The sequence below is a fragment of the Aquarana catesbeiana genome, linkage group LG04 (genome assembly GCF_042186555.1).
Source record: "Aquarana catesbeiana isolate 2022-GZ linkage group LG04, ASM4218655v1, whole genome shotgun sequence".
NCBI classification, from domain to species: Eukaryota; Metazoa; Chordata; class Amphibia; order Anura; family Ranidae; genus Aquarana; species Aquarana catesbeiana.
Window position 1 is genome coordinate 452,452,878 of NC_133327.1, and position 17,499 is coordinate 452,470,376.

The window sequence follows — 17,499 nt, forward strand, 5'->3', positions numbered from 1 at the left end:
TCAGACCCTTTGCTCAGTATTTAGTAGAAGCACCCTTTTAATCTAATACAGCCATGAGTCTTTTTGGGAAAGATGCAACAAGTTTTTCACACCTGGATTTGGGGATCCTCTGCCATTCCTCCTTGCAGATCCTGTCCAGTTCTGTCAGGTTGGATGGTATACGTTGGTGGACAGTCATTTTTAGGTCTCTCCAGAGATGCTCAATTGGGTTTAAGTCAGGGCTCTGGCTGGGCCATTCAAGAACAGTCACGGAGTTGGTGTGAAGCCACTCCTTCGTTATTTTAGCTGTGTGCTTAGGGTCATTGTCTTGTTGGAAGGTAAACCTTCGGCCCAGTCTGAGGTCCTGAGCACTTTGGAGGTTTTCGTCCGGAATATCCCTGTACTTGGCCGCATTCATCTTTCCCTCAATTGCAACCAGTCGTCCTGTCCATGCAGCTGAAAAACACCCCCACAGCATGATGCTGCCACCACCATGCTTCCCTGTTGAGACTGTATTGGACAGGTGATGAGCAGTGCCTGGTTTTCTCCACACATACCGCTTAGAATTAAGGCCAAAAAGTTCTATCTTAGTCTCATCAGACCAGAGAATCTTATTTCTCACCATCTTGGAGTCCTTCAGGTGTTTTTTTTTAGCAAGCTCCATGTGGGCTTTCATGTGTCTTGCACTGAGGAGAGGCTTCCGTCAGGCCACTCTGCCATGAAGCCCCGACTGGTGGAGGGCTGCAGTGATGGTTGACTTTCTACAACTTTCTCCCGACTGCATCTCTGGAGCTCAGCCACACTGATCTTTGGGTTCTTCTTTACCTCTCTCACCAAGGCTCTTCTCCCCCGATAGCTCAGTTTGGCCGGACGGCCAGCTCTAGGAAGGGTTCTGGCCGTCCCAAACGTCTTCCATTTAAGGATTATGGAGGTCACTGTGCTCTTAGGAACCTGCCGCAGAAATGTTTTTGTAACCTTGGCCAGATCTGTGCCTTGCCACAATTCTGTCTCTGAGCTCTTCAGGCAGTTCCTTTGACTTCATGTTTCTCATTTGCTTTGACATGCACTGTGAGCTGTAAGGTCTTATATAGACAGGTGTGTGTCTTTCCTAATTAAGTCCAATCAGTATAATCAAACACCGCTGGACTCAAATGAAGGTGTAGAACCATCTCAACGATGATCAGAAGAAATGGACAGCACCTGAGTTAAATATATGAGTGTCACAGCAAAGGGTCTGAATACTTAGGGCCATGTGATATTTCAATTTTCTTTTTTAATAAATCTGCAAAAATGTCAATAATTCTGTGTTTTTCTGTCAATAAAATATGGGGTGCTGTGGGTACATTAATGAGGAAAAAAATGAACTTAAATGATTTTAGCAAATGGCTGCAATATAACAGAGTGAAAAATTTAAGGGGCTCTGAATACATTCCATCCCCACTGTATATCTAAATAAACTGCATATAACCGCCTGCCTGCTCAATCTAAATGAGACTCTCTCTCCGCCCACGCCAACAACACACTACACAAGGCCGACGTGCAGGCAGCCTTATATAGTGTGGGGCGTGGACTTAGTCCCCCTGAGCCATAATTGGCCAAAGGCACCCTGCCTTTGGCCAATTATGGCTCTCTTAGCTGAGGGCGCTGTGATTGGCCAAAGCATGCAGGTCATGGTGCATGCTCTGGCCAATCATCATACAGCAATGCACTGCACTCCCGCAGTGCATTATGGGCCATTTGGCGCGACCGGTTTTCGATGAACAGGGCGAACAACCAATGTTCGAGTCAAACTCATGTTCGAATTGAACAGAAAGCTCATCCCTAGTAAACATAAGTTAAGCATACGTTGTTTATTTATTGCACCAGCGCCAACTATTTACACAGTGCTTTACATGCTATACAGACACATTAGTCCCTGCCCTCAAGGAGCTTACAATCTAAGATCCCTAGAGCCTATTTAAAAAGAATAAATTTACCTACTAGTTTGTCTTTGGATTGTGGCTGTGGTCAGGCATTTTAAAGTAAACCTGTGCCCAGACTATACACAGTAAAGTATTTACATTTTCTAAACAAGCGCTAAACTGCTTGACCTCCGGAAGATTTTTAGCCCTTTTATGACCAGGTAATTTGTTTTCTATTCATCGTTGTGCTACGCATAGCGGTCACTTTACCCTGGCTGCTTTTCAGCTGGTGATGTACATGAATGTGATCCAGCTTGCCTATGCAAGTCTTTGCACAGGTGCATTTTTAAGCTTTGGTGTCCTATTGAAATGCTTAGTTTTCAAAGGTATGAATACTTGATTTGTTGAAATATGAAAATATATGTAGATTAAGAGCAAAATTTACTCTCCAAGCGAGTTTATTATTTGCTGTAATTTAGCAATTTTAGCAATGTAATTTTGCCTGCAGTAAATGTACTGTGGACAGGCGGGAACTGGGTAAAATAAGCCCTTATTCAACAAGTTTTCAAAAATCATCAAAGAGCATTAAAATGACAGCTTCTTTTCTGTTTACTTTTTATGAAAAGCAGAAACTTGGCAGCCTGTTTGCCTACTAATATGCACTGTCCTAGAGACTTTTTTGAACAAAAAGGCAGCTTGATTTGTGTTATTTGGTCACTAATTTTCTTGAGACCTGTCTTCATAAGTGTTCCCAAGCTGTCAAACTAACTGAAAGCTAGTCTCTTTTGATATTTGAGAATACATTTTTTTTGCAATACATGCAGCTAGATAGGTCAGTGATGCCTTGCCTTACAGCTATTTTACCCTCTAAAGATTATGCAAATGCTTTTTATGTTCATAGTCTTTGCACAGGTGCATTTTTAAGCTTTGGTGTCCTATTGAAATGCTTAGTTTTCAAAGGTATGAAAATATATGTAGATTAAGAGCAAAATTTACTCTCCAAGCGAGTTTATTATTTGCTGTAATTTAGCAGTTGATTAGGAGTAATGAAAAGAGTGTTAAGACTACTGCAATGATAAAACTACAACTGAATGACTGGTCTAGTCACTGTATTAACGTAAATGATTTATCGCACTAGTTCACTATTCTTCTGCTAAATGTTGTGCAGATTGCTGAACTCCAAATAAGCCATCTGCTTACCATTTGTTATTCCCTAAAGGGAAATACCAGCACTTTTTATAAATGATAAACTCTCATATTCTTGTTGCTAAACGGATGAATATTCGTTTATTGTATATACCCTTAAAGGTTTGTAGTATTTAACTTAACATGCACAGCTCAGTGTGCATTCTCAGCACACTCTGGCTGTGCGGAATGATGGACTCCCATGCACATGCCCGGGATGGCATTCCACCACCAGCCAGTCAAGAGACTGAAAACCCAGAACCCAGAAATAGCTGAGGAGATGATGACAGCAGCCAGCTAGGGATTTAATGGCTACATCGCTGGAATGAGAGGGGAGTGTTTCTCTGGGTTTAGTTCCACTTTAAAGCCAGTAGGATAGCATGACATCCAATTCACTAGACTTTTAAAAAGGTCAGTAAGAGCAGAAACGATATTTCTCTAAGGGACCGGTTTACGTTGCATCATTCCCTGCATACATACTTTACATTCACAGACATTAGGATAGCTTTATGTAAAAAATAGGTAACCTACAAATGTCTTAATGTTGTGGTTAGGTGCCTATGCAATGCAGATAAAACCTATACAAAAGCGTGGAAATGTAGAGATTCTACATCTATACACCATATTAATGGTCTTCTTAGTGGAAGTAAAACTATAGCTTCAAAAAACATGTTCAAAATTTTTATTTTTTCTTTGTGTAGAACCTCTGCATGTGCTAAAAACAAACGGATGGGATTGGAGTTCATATTTTGTCAGTTGTGTGCTTGTGTATAAAACAGTTGGATTTTTAACTCACCAAAATTAAATATTACTTTGCCTTTACTAATGCAAATAATCTGATGTGTTTGGATACTTGTTGCTGCTTTAGAAAAATTACTCAATCAACATTAATGTGTTACTAAACCCAGGACCCTGCATTCACTATATCTGGTCTTCCACAGTACACAGAACATGGACATGCAATTGTTTTAGTAAATCTAGACTGCTAAATACCTTTTTTCATCAGCAGTTAGAGCAGTCTTGTGACTTCTATCAGTGTCTGGTTAAAGCTTGTAGGAGGAGTTTTCATTCTGCTCTGATTGACCTATAAGGCTGCAGGACCCCTGACCCTCTGTCTGGACAGTGCTGATTGGCCCTGTGCTGATCACATGCACCCTCCCAAGAAAAAAAGAAAACTCTAGCAATACACACCAAACTGAGCATCTGCAGCTTGTCCCCTAGCCTCTATCAAGAGATGGTTTCAGGACAGTGGAAGAAGGGGAGGAACAGAGAAGACAGGATCAAACAGCCTTTTTACACAATGCAGAGGATTAACCCCTTAGGTTCAACAGTAAATATAACCAGCATGCTTTACTGCATATACAGACTGATTTTACTGTTGTGCGTTTAGTAACACTTTAGATATTTTTAATTCTTATGCTACATAACTTCAGTTGCTTCCTGGTTTCTGGCCTAAGCCAAATTATGTCATACATCCCAGGAGTCTTCATGGCCTTTTTTCTTTCCTTTCATCTGAAGGATGGTAAGAGGGGCTCTCTCAGTTAAGTACTCCTGCCTAAGGATAGATGAGCTAAGGGACAATGGATTCCAAGAAGTAAATGCTACATGAATCATCTGCTCTTACTCAAGATAGTTGGCTAGAAATGTTGGGGGGGTGTTTTCTAAAGTGATTACTCAACAAAATAAGGAATGGACACATGGATTGGTAAACGTGCATTGAATATTAAAAATGTATTAAGCAGGATCTCCCCTATAAATCAGTTAACTCGAATTGGTCTGACACATTCAGTCTTCCATAGCGGAGTGCTGCCTGCTTGCCCACGCACCCCACTTTCTACTGTTGCTAATATGCTTTAACCTGATCCTGGGGTGTCGCCCATGGATACTCATGAGCGCTTTACCCGCTTCGTTTTCCAGCACTTCCAAAACATATTCGAATCCATACTCCATGTTACCTGTAACTCCCCTTTACTGATATATGGGGCTATTCCTCTCCTGTTTTAATTAATTTTTTTTCTGTTCTGTTAATTGAACTTTGTACCATCTCAATAAAATATTTGAACAAGAAAAAAATAATTAAATAGCGTTTTCAGTTTGTGGTACTCAGTCCACAAAGGAAACTTTTATACTTTTATGTAGTATTCTTTAGGTACTAGATTTACTGACTTTTTTTTCCTCTGTATTTGCAGGCGGAAGGTGAAGACAGTTTAAAAAAGATGCAGTTGATGGAACTGGCCATCCTAAATGGCACCTACAGGGATGCTAACTTAAAATCACGTAAGCAGCATCTTTTTTATTTTATTTATTTTTTCCCCCCCAGCTGTGTTTTCTATTGATAGATGTTTAAGTAGCTTGTAGCGTTTTCTATTCGGTGCCCTAGAATTAATAGGAATAAAAATTCACAATGTAAATATGCAGAAAAATACCAGTTTGCATAAACAAACAAAATGTGGATATACCTAAAACTAAAGTAAAGCAAACTGATAAGAATAATTTGACTTTTAGCCTGAAATGGGTGATCCAGATTTTTTGGCTTTGAGAATCCTCAAAGACCATATAAAAAAAAAAACAATAACGCACCAGGCTGACTTGTAGCTTCACCAGTGGATGTTGGTACCCTGGCCAAATGCAGATCAATTTGGGCTCTGAGAATGCAAATCCACCGCAAGAAAATTGCATCATTACCAAATCCTTTTTTTTTTTAATTCTACAATGAGCTTTGTTACATAATCAACAATAATACATCATGCAGTAATGTGGGTAACAAAAAAGGCATACTGCAAGCCTAGCTCCTCCAACACGTTCCTTGCATGAAGCACAATGAGCGAGGAAGAGATGAACCTGATGGACAGCATTTTTATGTAATACCCTGTTCTTTAGGGCTGAAACAACTAATCGATTAATCGACAACTAATCGATTATGAAATTAATCGACTACTATTTTCATAATCGATTAATCGGCCAGTAACATAATGAGGTTAAAAAAAAAAAAAACAAGCCCTTTATAGTACAAAAAGAGCAAATCGCTACTGTAGATGTTACTTTCACAGTTCTACAGTAAAAAATGAACCCCTTACAGTAGTGATTATCTGCTTTTTTTTTTTTGTACTATAAAGGGCTAATTTTAGTTTTTTTTAACCCCATTATGTTACTAAACATCTTATACCTGGTTCACATCTGTGTTTTTTGGTGCTTTTTTTTGCAGAAGCGCACTGCAGTTCATTAACATGGTTTCCCATTGGACACGTTCACATCTATGCTTTTTTCAGCCACTGCGTATTTGGAAAGGGTCAGGGACTTTTTTTTTTTTTTTAACGCAAAAACTGTGCTTTTTTGGTTCAATATACTTCAATAGAGAAGCTGCAGAAAAGCATTTAATGTGTTTTTGCAGCAATTTGTGTTTTTTAATTTGCCCAACAACAAAATGGGCAAAAAAAAAAATGCAAAAACGCAAATAGCCGCAAAATCACGTGCGCAAAAATCAAAATGCACAGCAAAAAGCACCACAGAAACAGATCAAAAGCAAACTGCATAGGTGTGTAGCGAGCCTTATGCTGGCCACACGGATCAATTTTCAGACGAGAATATTCAGACAAAAAATCTTTGTACATTCGCTGAATGAAAGAATGTTTGAAATTCTCACTTGTTTTTAACATTCTGTTTTTAAAATGAATGTAATTTCTGAACGAAAACCACATACACTGTCTGAAAATTCATTTGACCAAGAAGTTTTCTATTTCCAAATTTTCCCGTCACTGTGGTTGAAAATGAACGTCGATTTGACCCCCACTGCAGATTAGAAAATCGAATGAACGTTCTTAAAATTAAATTTTTTTTGAAGGAAGACATTTGATCTCTGAGTCTGATGATATTTATCAGAATCACCCTTTAATATTATGTACAGTATATCTCTTTAACAGTTTATACAGTATATCTCCTCTAATAGTATATACAGTATATCTCTTCTGTCTGTTATTCTCAGAGTGGATTAGATATTTTGCTTCCTTACCGTATAGTTGGTTATTTTATATTTACCACTGCATAGAGATATTTAAGAATAAGTTTCCTTTTTTTAAAAACTTTACATATTAACTAAATTATACACCACACTTTTTTTTTTTTTTAAGGTTATTAACCGATTAATCGAAACAATAATCGGCCAACTAATTGATTATGAAAATAATCGTTAGTTGCAGCCCTACTGTTCATCATTCAGTATAGCTTACTAAAGAAGAAAAGGATTTGGGGTTGATGCGAATATCTTCAGGTGGATATGGGTCCAACTCCTGCTTGGGAGGGGGGAGAGTTTAAGGGTTAGTTCTTGTTCTAGTGTAGCCTTGGATTGGTTAGTAATTTGAATCATTTAGTTGAATACGTAACTGTGCCTTGGCTTCCTTTTTAAATCTTTGACTAGGTTTACACTTGCAGTTGGGGGCCAGGAGAAATAATTAACTGCCTCCCGCCCGCCGTATAGTGAAATTACGGCAGAGTGGGGTGGCTCTCGTTCTGGGCCGATGTCATATGACGTCACCAGTCTCACCACGATCGCTGCCGATGTGTCTCTGGGACATGGAGCGACCCCAATCTCAGTAAAGGGCAGCAGCTCTTTACCCATATGTCCATTAACAGCCAATCACATGTAAACAAGAAGATGTTGTTTATCAGTTCTTCACCTTTACCCTGACAGAGTGTGAGGGGGGCCGATCAGCGTGGCATCTCCTCACAGGAGAGACATGTATATCAATGCACTGATCATCAGTGCTCTAATTACAGTGCAGCCCCAACAGTGCCCATCGGTGATGCCAACCTGTGCCCATCAGTGACACCAGTCAGTGCCCATCAATGAGGCCAATTTGTGCCAGTGCTGCCTATCATTACCCATTAGTGCCACCTATCAGTGCTCATCAGTTCTACATATTAGTGCATCCTCATCAGCGCACATCAGTGGAGAAAAACTACTTACAAATTTTTCTGACAGAAACTAAAACTTTATTTAATTTTTTTTTTCAGAATGTTTGGTCTTTTTTTGTGTTTTTAGCCAAAAATAAAAAACCCAGTGGTGAATAAATACCACCAAAAGAAAGCTGTATTTAGATGGATGGTCTGGAGTGGTGAAACCGTGGTTCAACCACCTGCTTTTACCCCCCCCCCCCCCAGCCACTCATGTGAACAAGCCCTTGGAATCAATGGGGGCTACTGACAGTCACCCAACACCAATGTTTCCAGGGGAGGAAAGATTGCAGTTGCTAAGTGAAGGAGACATTTTTAACATTACTGCATTGTACAAGGCTGTTGATTTTACATGTTCCAGACTTTAGGGTTAGGAGCACAGGGTGGACCCCAGCATTCCAATATACATTTAGACCCCTTTTACACTGGGGCATTTTTCAGGCGCTTTTGGGCAAAAATAGCGCCTGTAAAGCACCTCCCCTGCAGTCCCAGTGTGAAAGCCAGAGTGCTTTCACACTGGAGTGCTGCGCTGGCAGGACGTTAAAGTCCTGCAAGCAGTATCTTTGGGACGGTGGAGGAGCGGTGTATACAATGCTGCTGCCCATTGAAGTGAAGGGGCACTGCTTTCGAAGTGCCTGCAAAGCACTTTGGCAGTGGTGTTACATGGGCGCATTTAACACTTTATTCAGCCACTAGTGGGGGGGTTAAAAGCGCCCCACTAGCGGGCAAATAGCGCCGCTCAAACGACAGTAAAGCGCTGCTAAAACTAGCGACGGTTTACCGTCAACGCTCGTTCACCCCAGTGTGAAAGCAGCCTTATATTGAGCAGGCCTGATGTGAGAAAGTGATAGAAGCAGCTACCAAACAACAGTTCTGGATAGCGGTACTTGCCCTTCAATGACTGTGGTTTGACTTAAAGGTGTGGGATTCAGGAGAGAGTGGCTGCACAGAATAAAACAATTCAACTTTTGTATTTGACTGTGGTTTTTTTTACCTTTTTATAGTAACTGCCATTATTTTATTTATTTTTTTAGGCATCAGCTTTTTAATGCCTGTTAGTATTCAGTTTGCTGAACACGCTTAACTGTTCTTTCATATGTATTTAAGAAAAACTCATGAAAAACACAACCAGCCTTATTCAGTTAAAAGTGCCAAGTACAAAATTCAGCTACCCAATAGCATCCAGTCATAGCTAACTGCACTTTGCACTTGGGGCTTTGCTTGCACTGTTTCATCGAATATGTTCTGTAAATGTTTGGCTTCTTCCTGTTTTTGTTTGACATTTAGTGCCTACTTCCATCTCTATTCTCTTTTTTGTCACACAGTTTAGCATGCTTTGTTTACTGCTTAGGTATTTAGAATTTCATTGATGCTAGTGCTTGATCTATGTGCATGCATGGTACTGTGTAGATTGATTAAAAATGAAAAGCATACATTTGTATGCTCTAAATTAATACAGCTTTGAAATGTCTCCTGAAATGCATTGTATCCAAACTCATACCGTTACAAACAGCAGATGATCCTTAGAAATCTGCTCAATGTTTGCAAATTTCTCCCTTGTGGTAGCAATTTTAAAATCCTATAGATCTCACTCCTCCTAACAAACGAGCAAGTATGATGCCCTTCAAAGTGTTACATTCTGTTGCATGAAGTATTGGGGCATTACCAAAATTAGGCCAATTTAACCATTGCAGGAAGTTGTACATTTTCTACAGCAGTGTGTTGCTCTGCTAATGCTATATTTTAGACATTGTCAGTTTGGAATGCAACCCTCTATAATTCTCCTAAATTATTTTCCAGTCTTAATCTTCCATTTTAACAGCATCACATATACCTGTCTCTTTTCTTGTGACTGCTGAACTTAATTTTTCTTACCTTTTGAATTCTTTATGGCGAAATCATTGGCTTTTTTAACCATTTTTTTACAGTGACTTCTGTTTGCAGTGTTATCTAAGTACTGATTTTCAGTAATCTGTGGCATTTTTGCAGTACCTTACTGTAAGGTATTTGCACTTAAGCATGATTGCATTTAATCACGCTGGTGATCTGGGATAGCTTGTTCGCATTTGAATGGTGTGCTTTGTGTGATCAACGCATGAACTAATGATTCTCCTTTTTTCCCCCCTTCCTTCCTGCTTATTTTCTATTCCTCCTTTTTTCCTTTTATGTATTTCCTACCCTACCTTTTTTGTACTGCTGCTTCTACACTTCCTTCTAATTTTTCTTTGCTTACTGTAGCAGCCCTTGCCTTTTCTCTTGCAGCAACAGCTCAGGCCCCACGGATTATAACTGGGCCTGCGCCTGTTCTGCCACCAGCTGCTCTGCGTACACCTACGCCAGGTGGCCCTACCTTAATGCCTTTGATCAGACAAATACAGACAGCCGCTGTCATGCCAAATGGATCCCCTCATCCTACTGCAACACTAGTCCAACAAGGTCCAGAAGCTGGCTTGATCTACACACCATATGACTATCCTTATACCTTGGCTCCAGCAACATCAATTCTCGAGTATCCTATTGAAACAAGTGGGGTATTAGGTAAGATCTTGTGACTTTATACTGTTTGCTGTCAAAAATATGCTGTAATTTGTTATATAACCTCTAAGTCTACTGCTAGCCATAATCTTATTACATAGCAAGATTGCAATATGTATAAAGTTGGGGTATGTGGTTTTACGTAACTTTTTAGAAATAATCCCTGGTATGCAATTCCCCAGTGAACAGTCACTCTTACTAAATGTTATCCCCAAGGGGTTAAGCTTTGATTCAGTCCCAGAAAAAAAAATCACACATTACTCCGTTTGCATGCTGCATGTGTAATTGGTACAGTGATGGGTCAAAAATTGTAATTCAGCTTCTGAAAGATTTGTATGTCATTCCTGAAGGACTCGTGTAGACAAGTCCACCAGTCCACACTGCAAACACACTAGTGTGTGTTGTGTAGGGGTAGTGAGAGGCAGTGCATTGCACTGTTTACTTTTTCCCTCCAACTTTACTGAAGTGTCCAAAAATGACGCTTCATTCAACTCCCTGCTGCGCATCACATTGCAGCCTGCTGTGGTGGTGTGCTGCGTAAAAAAGGAAGGCATACTGCGTTTTTTTTTTTTTTATATGTAGGGCTCCGCAATTCACCTATGTGGTGTGGAGTGAACTGGGTACATTGAAATCAGTTGTTTGTTATATGCCCTTTCTGACATGCTGGTAAAAAGCCCTCAATGTTTATGGAATGTATTGTATTAACAAAGTGCAGCGCGGATGTACAGGCTATGACTTGTAGTTCTCAATGGAATACAAGTGTGATGATCAGTGCCCTCATAGTTTAATCACTCTTCCTGCAGCTCTGAAACTGACAGCCCCTACAGAGGTACGACCACAGAGCTGTAGGAAGAGTCTGCAGGAGCCTGATAATGCAGCCGCAATAATATTTATATGGTTGACCAGTGCAACACAAGTGTAGTTCCTTGAATACTTTTAAAGCGCATCTTTGGGGTTGATACTAAAGGAGTGCATTTATGAAAACTGGTCCTCAAACACGTAGAGGGAAAAAAAACTCCTAAAAGCCAATAGGGTGTTTACTGCGCTGTAAGAATTCTGCATTTTCTGACATTCTTATTTGATTTATTGTTCACACGTTATTGAACTAATTTCCTTGCCATAGAATTACATTAGTAATATAAAAATTTTTACATAATAAAGTGAACAATTAGCCATTCTTGGCTAAATATCTTTTGGTTTTGTTCATATTAAACGTTGAAATATAGACACACAAACATATACAACTATTTGAACTATGATTATGCATTTATGGTATTATTATTTTTAGTTGGAAAACAGATGTCATGGTTTAGGCAGAAAAAAATCATTATATTTAGAATTAAAGCTTTTAACATGAACCCAGTTGTGAGACAATAAAAATATGCAGTGATGGCTTCTTTATTAAAACTGTTCAGTATTGTTTTTGCAACAAATTTGTCTTTTAGGAATGAAAGCTTAAAGTAATTGTTAAGCTTAAATGTTATTAATTAAAATAATGAACATGCTATACTTACCAGCTGTGTGCAATGGTATTGCACAGAGCTGCCCCAAAGCTCCTCTTCTCAGGTTCCCCACAAGCGCTCTCAGCTCCTCCCCTTCTCTGTGCGCCTCCATAGAAAACTGCTATGGGTGCGCACCTGCGGGCTCACTCCCGAGCTGGATTGTGTGCGTTTGCAGACAGACACCGCCTGGATCTACCCTGTAACAAGATTTGATTGACAGCAGCATAGACCAATGGCTTTCACTGCTCTCAACTGAGTCCTGTGAGGCGACAGCAGCGCTGCTGCTCTCAGGCACAGCGCTGGATTGAGATAAGACTTAGGTATATGCATTAAAGAATAAGTTCACCTTTTGTAACATGTTACACCCTTATTCAGGATGTAACATATTACAGATGCACCGATCCCCCATTCTGACAGCCAGCGGGGGATCTTCTCCCCCCTGCTAACTGTCACAATCTGCAAAAAAACACGGGCCGGGCAGGCAGTGTAATTGCCTGGCCGTATCGGAGGTATGGCCAGACAGATACATGGACAGTCTGCAGGACCGTGGCATTACGATTTGCTGATCGTGGGTGCAAATGCTTTACAGGTCAATTACAAAAAATAATAAATGCACATTTTTTTTTTTTTACCTGGAAAAAAATGTGCATTTATTTTTTGTAAAGGTGAACCTTTAAGGTAAAAATGTCATCCCTGTAGAACCACTTTAAATTTCCCTGAGCGCATATAAATATAGAAACTATCATTGCTAACCTGTTTTCAACTGTGCAGACTAGCATCCTGATCTTGGCTTTATGCCTAATTAATCACTGAACTGTAGCAAGCATGGAGCCAGGAAAATCTTTACCGCTGCCCTGTATGCTTGCTCTGGGCTCGCTTACTAAGTAAAATGTTCAGGTTCGACAATATTGGTTCCTACCACAACAATATTTCACCCTAATTTGAGGATAAAAATAAGGTCCCTCGAGAGCCAAGTGATGTATGTTTTGTAATTTCTCCAAAGCCACTGATATTCTGAATTTGTGATGTATCCTTTTTGCAGCAACCTAAGTTAGTATTGACTAGACATGAGCAAAATTTCTCTCATATACTGTATGTGTGTGTCCATGACTGTTTCTCCTGCAACTCCCAGCTGCTACATCCTCACAGGCTCGGGCCTTTCTCTGACCTGACCTGGACAGTACAGTGCGACATGCACCTCAAAGCTACCTTCATACACTGACCCCCTCGGGAGGGTGGGGCCACCTAACTCTAACTCTGTCTCTAACATAAACCCAGCACACACCTGCATCATTTGTGTGCATGTTTCCTGCAAAATCTGGCATAGACTGCCATTTTAAGACGTGGCACGGGCTCAATCTGCTACATATCTCCTCCCCCCCAACCCCCTTGTTTTGCATCGGAGGGAGAAACACACCCACTCTTCACACTGGCACCTCTGTGCCTGCTACCACCCCCAGGCGTCCAAACCTGGCTGACCTTCTTTCTAAAGAGGCACTCTACCCATATCTTTTTCTGGGTGTGCCACAATCACTTCTTCCTAACCCTTGGGGTCCCACTGATCTCTCTACCATCCCCAGGACTGCTCTCCCAGAACTGTAGGGGGCCTACTTCTATCATATCTGTCAGGGAACCACCTCCCCTTCACTACCTGTATCAACCTTAACCAGCACCATCTGTTTTTCAGGTTCGCGAATACCTGGGTGGTTACCCTTGGCAACCAATTTCTCAGAAAACCACAACTCATTATTTTCAATATCATCAGGATCTCTTGTCCCATTGCTTGCTAGGACAGTGTCTGAGGAGGGACCACATACAGGCAAGCAGTTACTCCCTATGGGACCTTCCCAAATTTTCACATCGTCCCTTGTTGTCCAACACTCCAATAGCGACTGTCCTACCAACAAACATTTATCACCACATTGTTTCACAGCAATCTCTTTAACCATTTCTGTTACCTCTGGTATTTTCAATACCTCTGACCTGTCCAACAGTGCTCCAGAGTGCTTCTCATGCACAACATCAGTATGAAGCAATCCAGCACACTGTGAGACATCTTCCACATTAACACCAAACATTGCATCATATAACTCCAATATTGGCCCAGTACAGTCTGTAATATCCAGCTCCAATTAGCAGTACCCAGTGGTACAAGTTCTCCTGACCCAGGAGAGGACAGCAAGATATACACTGGCTGTACAGTCCATGATCCTAACATTTCTTTGAGCATGTCTGTCATCACAAGACTCACTACATCATCAATTCCTTTATGCGTTGTGGGCAAAATTTCTGCTGTGCGTTTGCGCTTACTCAGACCTTCTGTCATGAGGGCTCTGCAGCAGCCAACGCACCATGGTTTATAGGCTGTTCAGCAGACCCTTCTGGCACAGCAGCAATAGTGTCCACCCTATTTTTACACCACACTTCATCCAGTAACACAAGTACTTTCTTGCTCCACGCATCCCAGTCTGTTTTAACCACTTGAAGACCAAGTTTTTTCTGGCACTTTTTGTTATCGGTTTAAATCAGTATTTTTTGCTAGAAAATTGCTTATAACCCCAACACATTATTATATTTCTTTTTTGTCAGACACCCTAGGGAATAAAATGGTGATTGTTGCAATTTTTTGTCACATGGTATTTGAGCAGCGGTTTTTCAAACACAATTTTTTGGAGGAAAAAATGCATTTTAACCACTTGCCAACCAGCCACCGCAGTTAAACTGCAGAGCGTCAGTTCTCCTGTGCGAACCGCCGTACATGTACAGCAGTCCATGCATGTGAAACTGGGCTCCCGCTGCACGTCTCGGGAGCGTGCCCGCGGAATCTTATGTGCACCGGCGATCGCGGTACACAGAGGCAGAACGGGGATCTGCCTATGTAAACAAGGCGATCCCTGTTCTGACAGGAGACATCTCAGAGATCTGCTCTTCCCAGTGATCGGGAACAGTGATCTGTCATGTCTCTGGCAGCCCATCCCCCCTACAGTTAGAACACACCCAGGGAACACAGTTAACCCCTTGATCGCCCCCTAGTGTTAACCCCTTCCCTGCCGTGTCATTTATACATTGATCAGTGCATTTTATAGCACTGATCAATGTAATAATGTCACTGGTCCCCAAAAAGTGTCACACAGGGTCAGATTTGTCCACCGCAATGTTGCAGTCCTGCTAAAAAAATCGCAGATCGCCACCATTACTAGTAAAAAAGATGTAAAAAATAATAAAAGTCCGTAAATCTATCCCCTATTTTGTAGACGCTATAACTTTTGCGCAAACCAATCAATATATGCTTATTACGATTTTTTTTTTTTTTTTTTACCAAAATTATGTAGAATGTAAACTGATGAATACATAGTTTATTTTTCTTGGATATGTATTATAGCAAAAAGTAAAAAATTGTGTTTTTTTTTTTTAAATTGACACTCTATTTTTGTTTATAGTGCAAAAAATAAAAACCGCAGAGGTGATCAAATACCACCAAAAGAAAGCTATATTTGTGGGGGAAAGAAGGACATTGACTTTGGGTACAACGTCACCCGATCACGCAATTGTCAGTTAAATTAATGCAGTGCCGTATCGCAAGAAATGGCCTGGTCAGGAAGTAGGTAAAACCTTCCGTGGCTGAAGTGGTTAACGAAAAAAAAAAAAAATGAAACGCAATATACAGGTGATACTCGAAAAATTAGAATATCGTGCAAAAGTTCATTTATCTTACTAATGCAACTTAAAAGGTGAAACTAATATGAGATAGACTCATTACATGCAAAGCAAAATAGTTCAAGCCATGATTTGTCATAATTGTGATGATTATGGCTTACAGCTCATGAAAACCCCAAATCAGCAATCTCAGAAAATTAGAATATTACATGCAATCAATAAAACAAGGATTGTACATAGAACAATATCGGACCTCTAAAAAGTATAAGCATGCATATGTACTCAGTACATGGTTTGGGCCCCTTTTGCAGCAACTACTGCCTCAATGCGGCATGGCATGGAAGCTATCAGCTTGTGTCACTGCTGAGGTGTTATGGGAGACCAGGATGCTTCAATAGTGGCCTTCAGCTCTTCTGCATTGTTCGGTCTCATGTCTCTCATCTTTCTCTTGGCAATGCCCCATAGATTCTCTATGGGGTTCAGGTCAGGCGAGTTTGCTGGCCAATCAAGCACAGTAATCCCATGGTCATTGAACCAGGTTTTGGTGCTTTTGGCAGTGTGGGCAGGTGCCAAGTCCTGCTGGAAAATGAAGTCAGCATCCCCATAGAGCTCGTCTGCGGAAGTAAGCATGAAGTCCTCCAAAATCTCCTGGTAGACGGCTGTGTTGACCCTGGACTTAATGAAGCACAGTGGACCAAAGGCAGCAGATGACATGGCTCCCCAAATAAACACAGACTGTGGAAACTTTACACTGGACTTCAAGCATCTTGCAGTGTGTGCCTCTCCATTCTTCCTCCATACTCTGGGTCCTTGGTTTCCAAATGAGATGCAAAATTTGCTTTAATCAGAAAAGAGGACTTTGGACCACTGAGCAACAGACCAGGTCTGCTTTTCTTTAGCCCAGGTAAGATGCTTCTGACGTTGTTTGTTGTTCAGGAGTGGCTTGACAAGAGGAACACGACATTTGAAGCCCATGTCCAGGATCTGTCTGTGTGTGGTGGCTCTTGATGCACTGACTCCAGCCTCAGTCCACTCCTTGTGAAAGTCCCCAACACTTTTGAATGGCCTTTTCCTGACAATCCTCTCCAGGCTGCGGTCATCCCTGCTGCTTGTGCACCTTTTTCTTCCACACTTTTCCCTTCCACACTTTTCCCTTCCACATAACTTTCTACTAATGTACTTTGATACAGCACTTTGGGAACATCCAACTTCTTTTGCAATTACCTTTTGAGGCTTTCCCTCCTTATGGAGTGTGTCAGTGATGCTTTTCTGCACAACTGTCAGGTCAGCAGTCTTTCCCATGATTGTGATTTCTACTGAACCAGAATGAGAGACCATTTAAAGGCTCAGGAACCCTTTGCAGGTGTTATGGCTTAATTAGCTGATTAGTGGGACACTTTGAGCCTAGAATATTGCACCTATTCACAATATTCTAATTTTCTGAGATTGTGGATTTGGGGTTTTCATGAGCTGTAAGCCATAATCTTCACAGTTATGACAAATCACGGCTTGAACTATCTTGCTTTGCATGTAATGAGTCTATCTCGTATATTAGTTTCACCTTTTAAGTTGCATTAGTGAAATAAATTAACTTTTGCACGATATTCTAATTTTTCGAGTTACACCTGTATACACAAAGCTTTTTTGTAAAATATGAAAGATGATGTTACGCCGAGTAAATAGATACCGAACATGTCATGCTCTAAAATTGCGCACGCTCGTGGAATGACGACAAACTATGGTACTTTAAAATTTCCATAGGCGACGCTTTCAAAATTTACAGAGTTAGA

General features: G+C 40.7%; 1 protein-coding gene across 13 annotated transcripts in view; it reads left to right on the forward strand.

Moving 5' to 3' along the window:
• Positions 1–17,499, forward strand: part of QKI (QKI, KH domain containing RNA binding) — a 279,038-nt gene that overhangs the window by 251,374 nt on the left and 10,165 nt on the right. For 5 of the 13 annotated variants that reach the window (XR_012243934.1, XM_073627474.1, XM_073627480.1 and 2 more), the window contains 3 exons: positions 5,255–5,342; positions 10,254–10,553; positions 13,740–13,871. Coding sequence is in view for 12 of the 13 variants with exons in the window: in XM_073627474.1 (XP_073483575.1) it covers positions 5,255–5,342; positions 10,254–10,553; positions 13,740–13,871 (520 nt within the window). In the remaining variant the exon portion in view is untranslated. The remainder of the gene's footprint in view (positions 1–5,254; positions 5,343–10,253; positions 10,554–13,739; positions 13,872–17,499) is intronic. The other 8 variants (XM_073627481.1, XM_073627485.1, XM_073627484.1 and 5 more) reach the window with 4 other exon arrangements.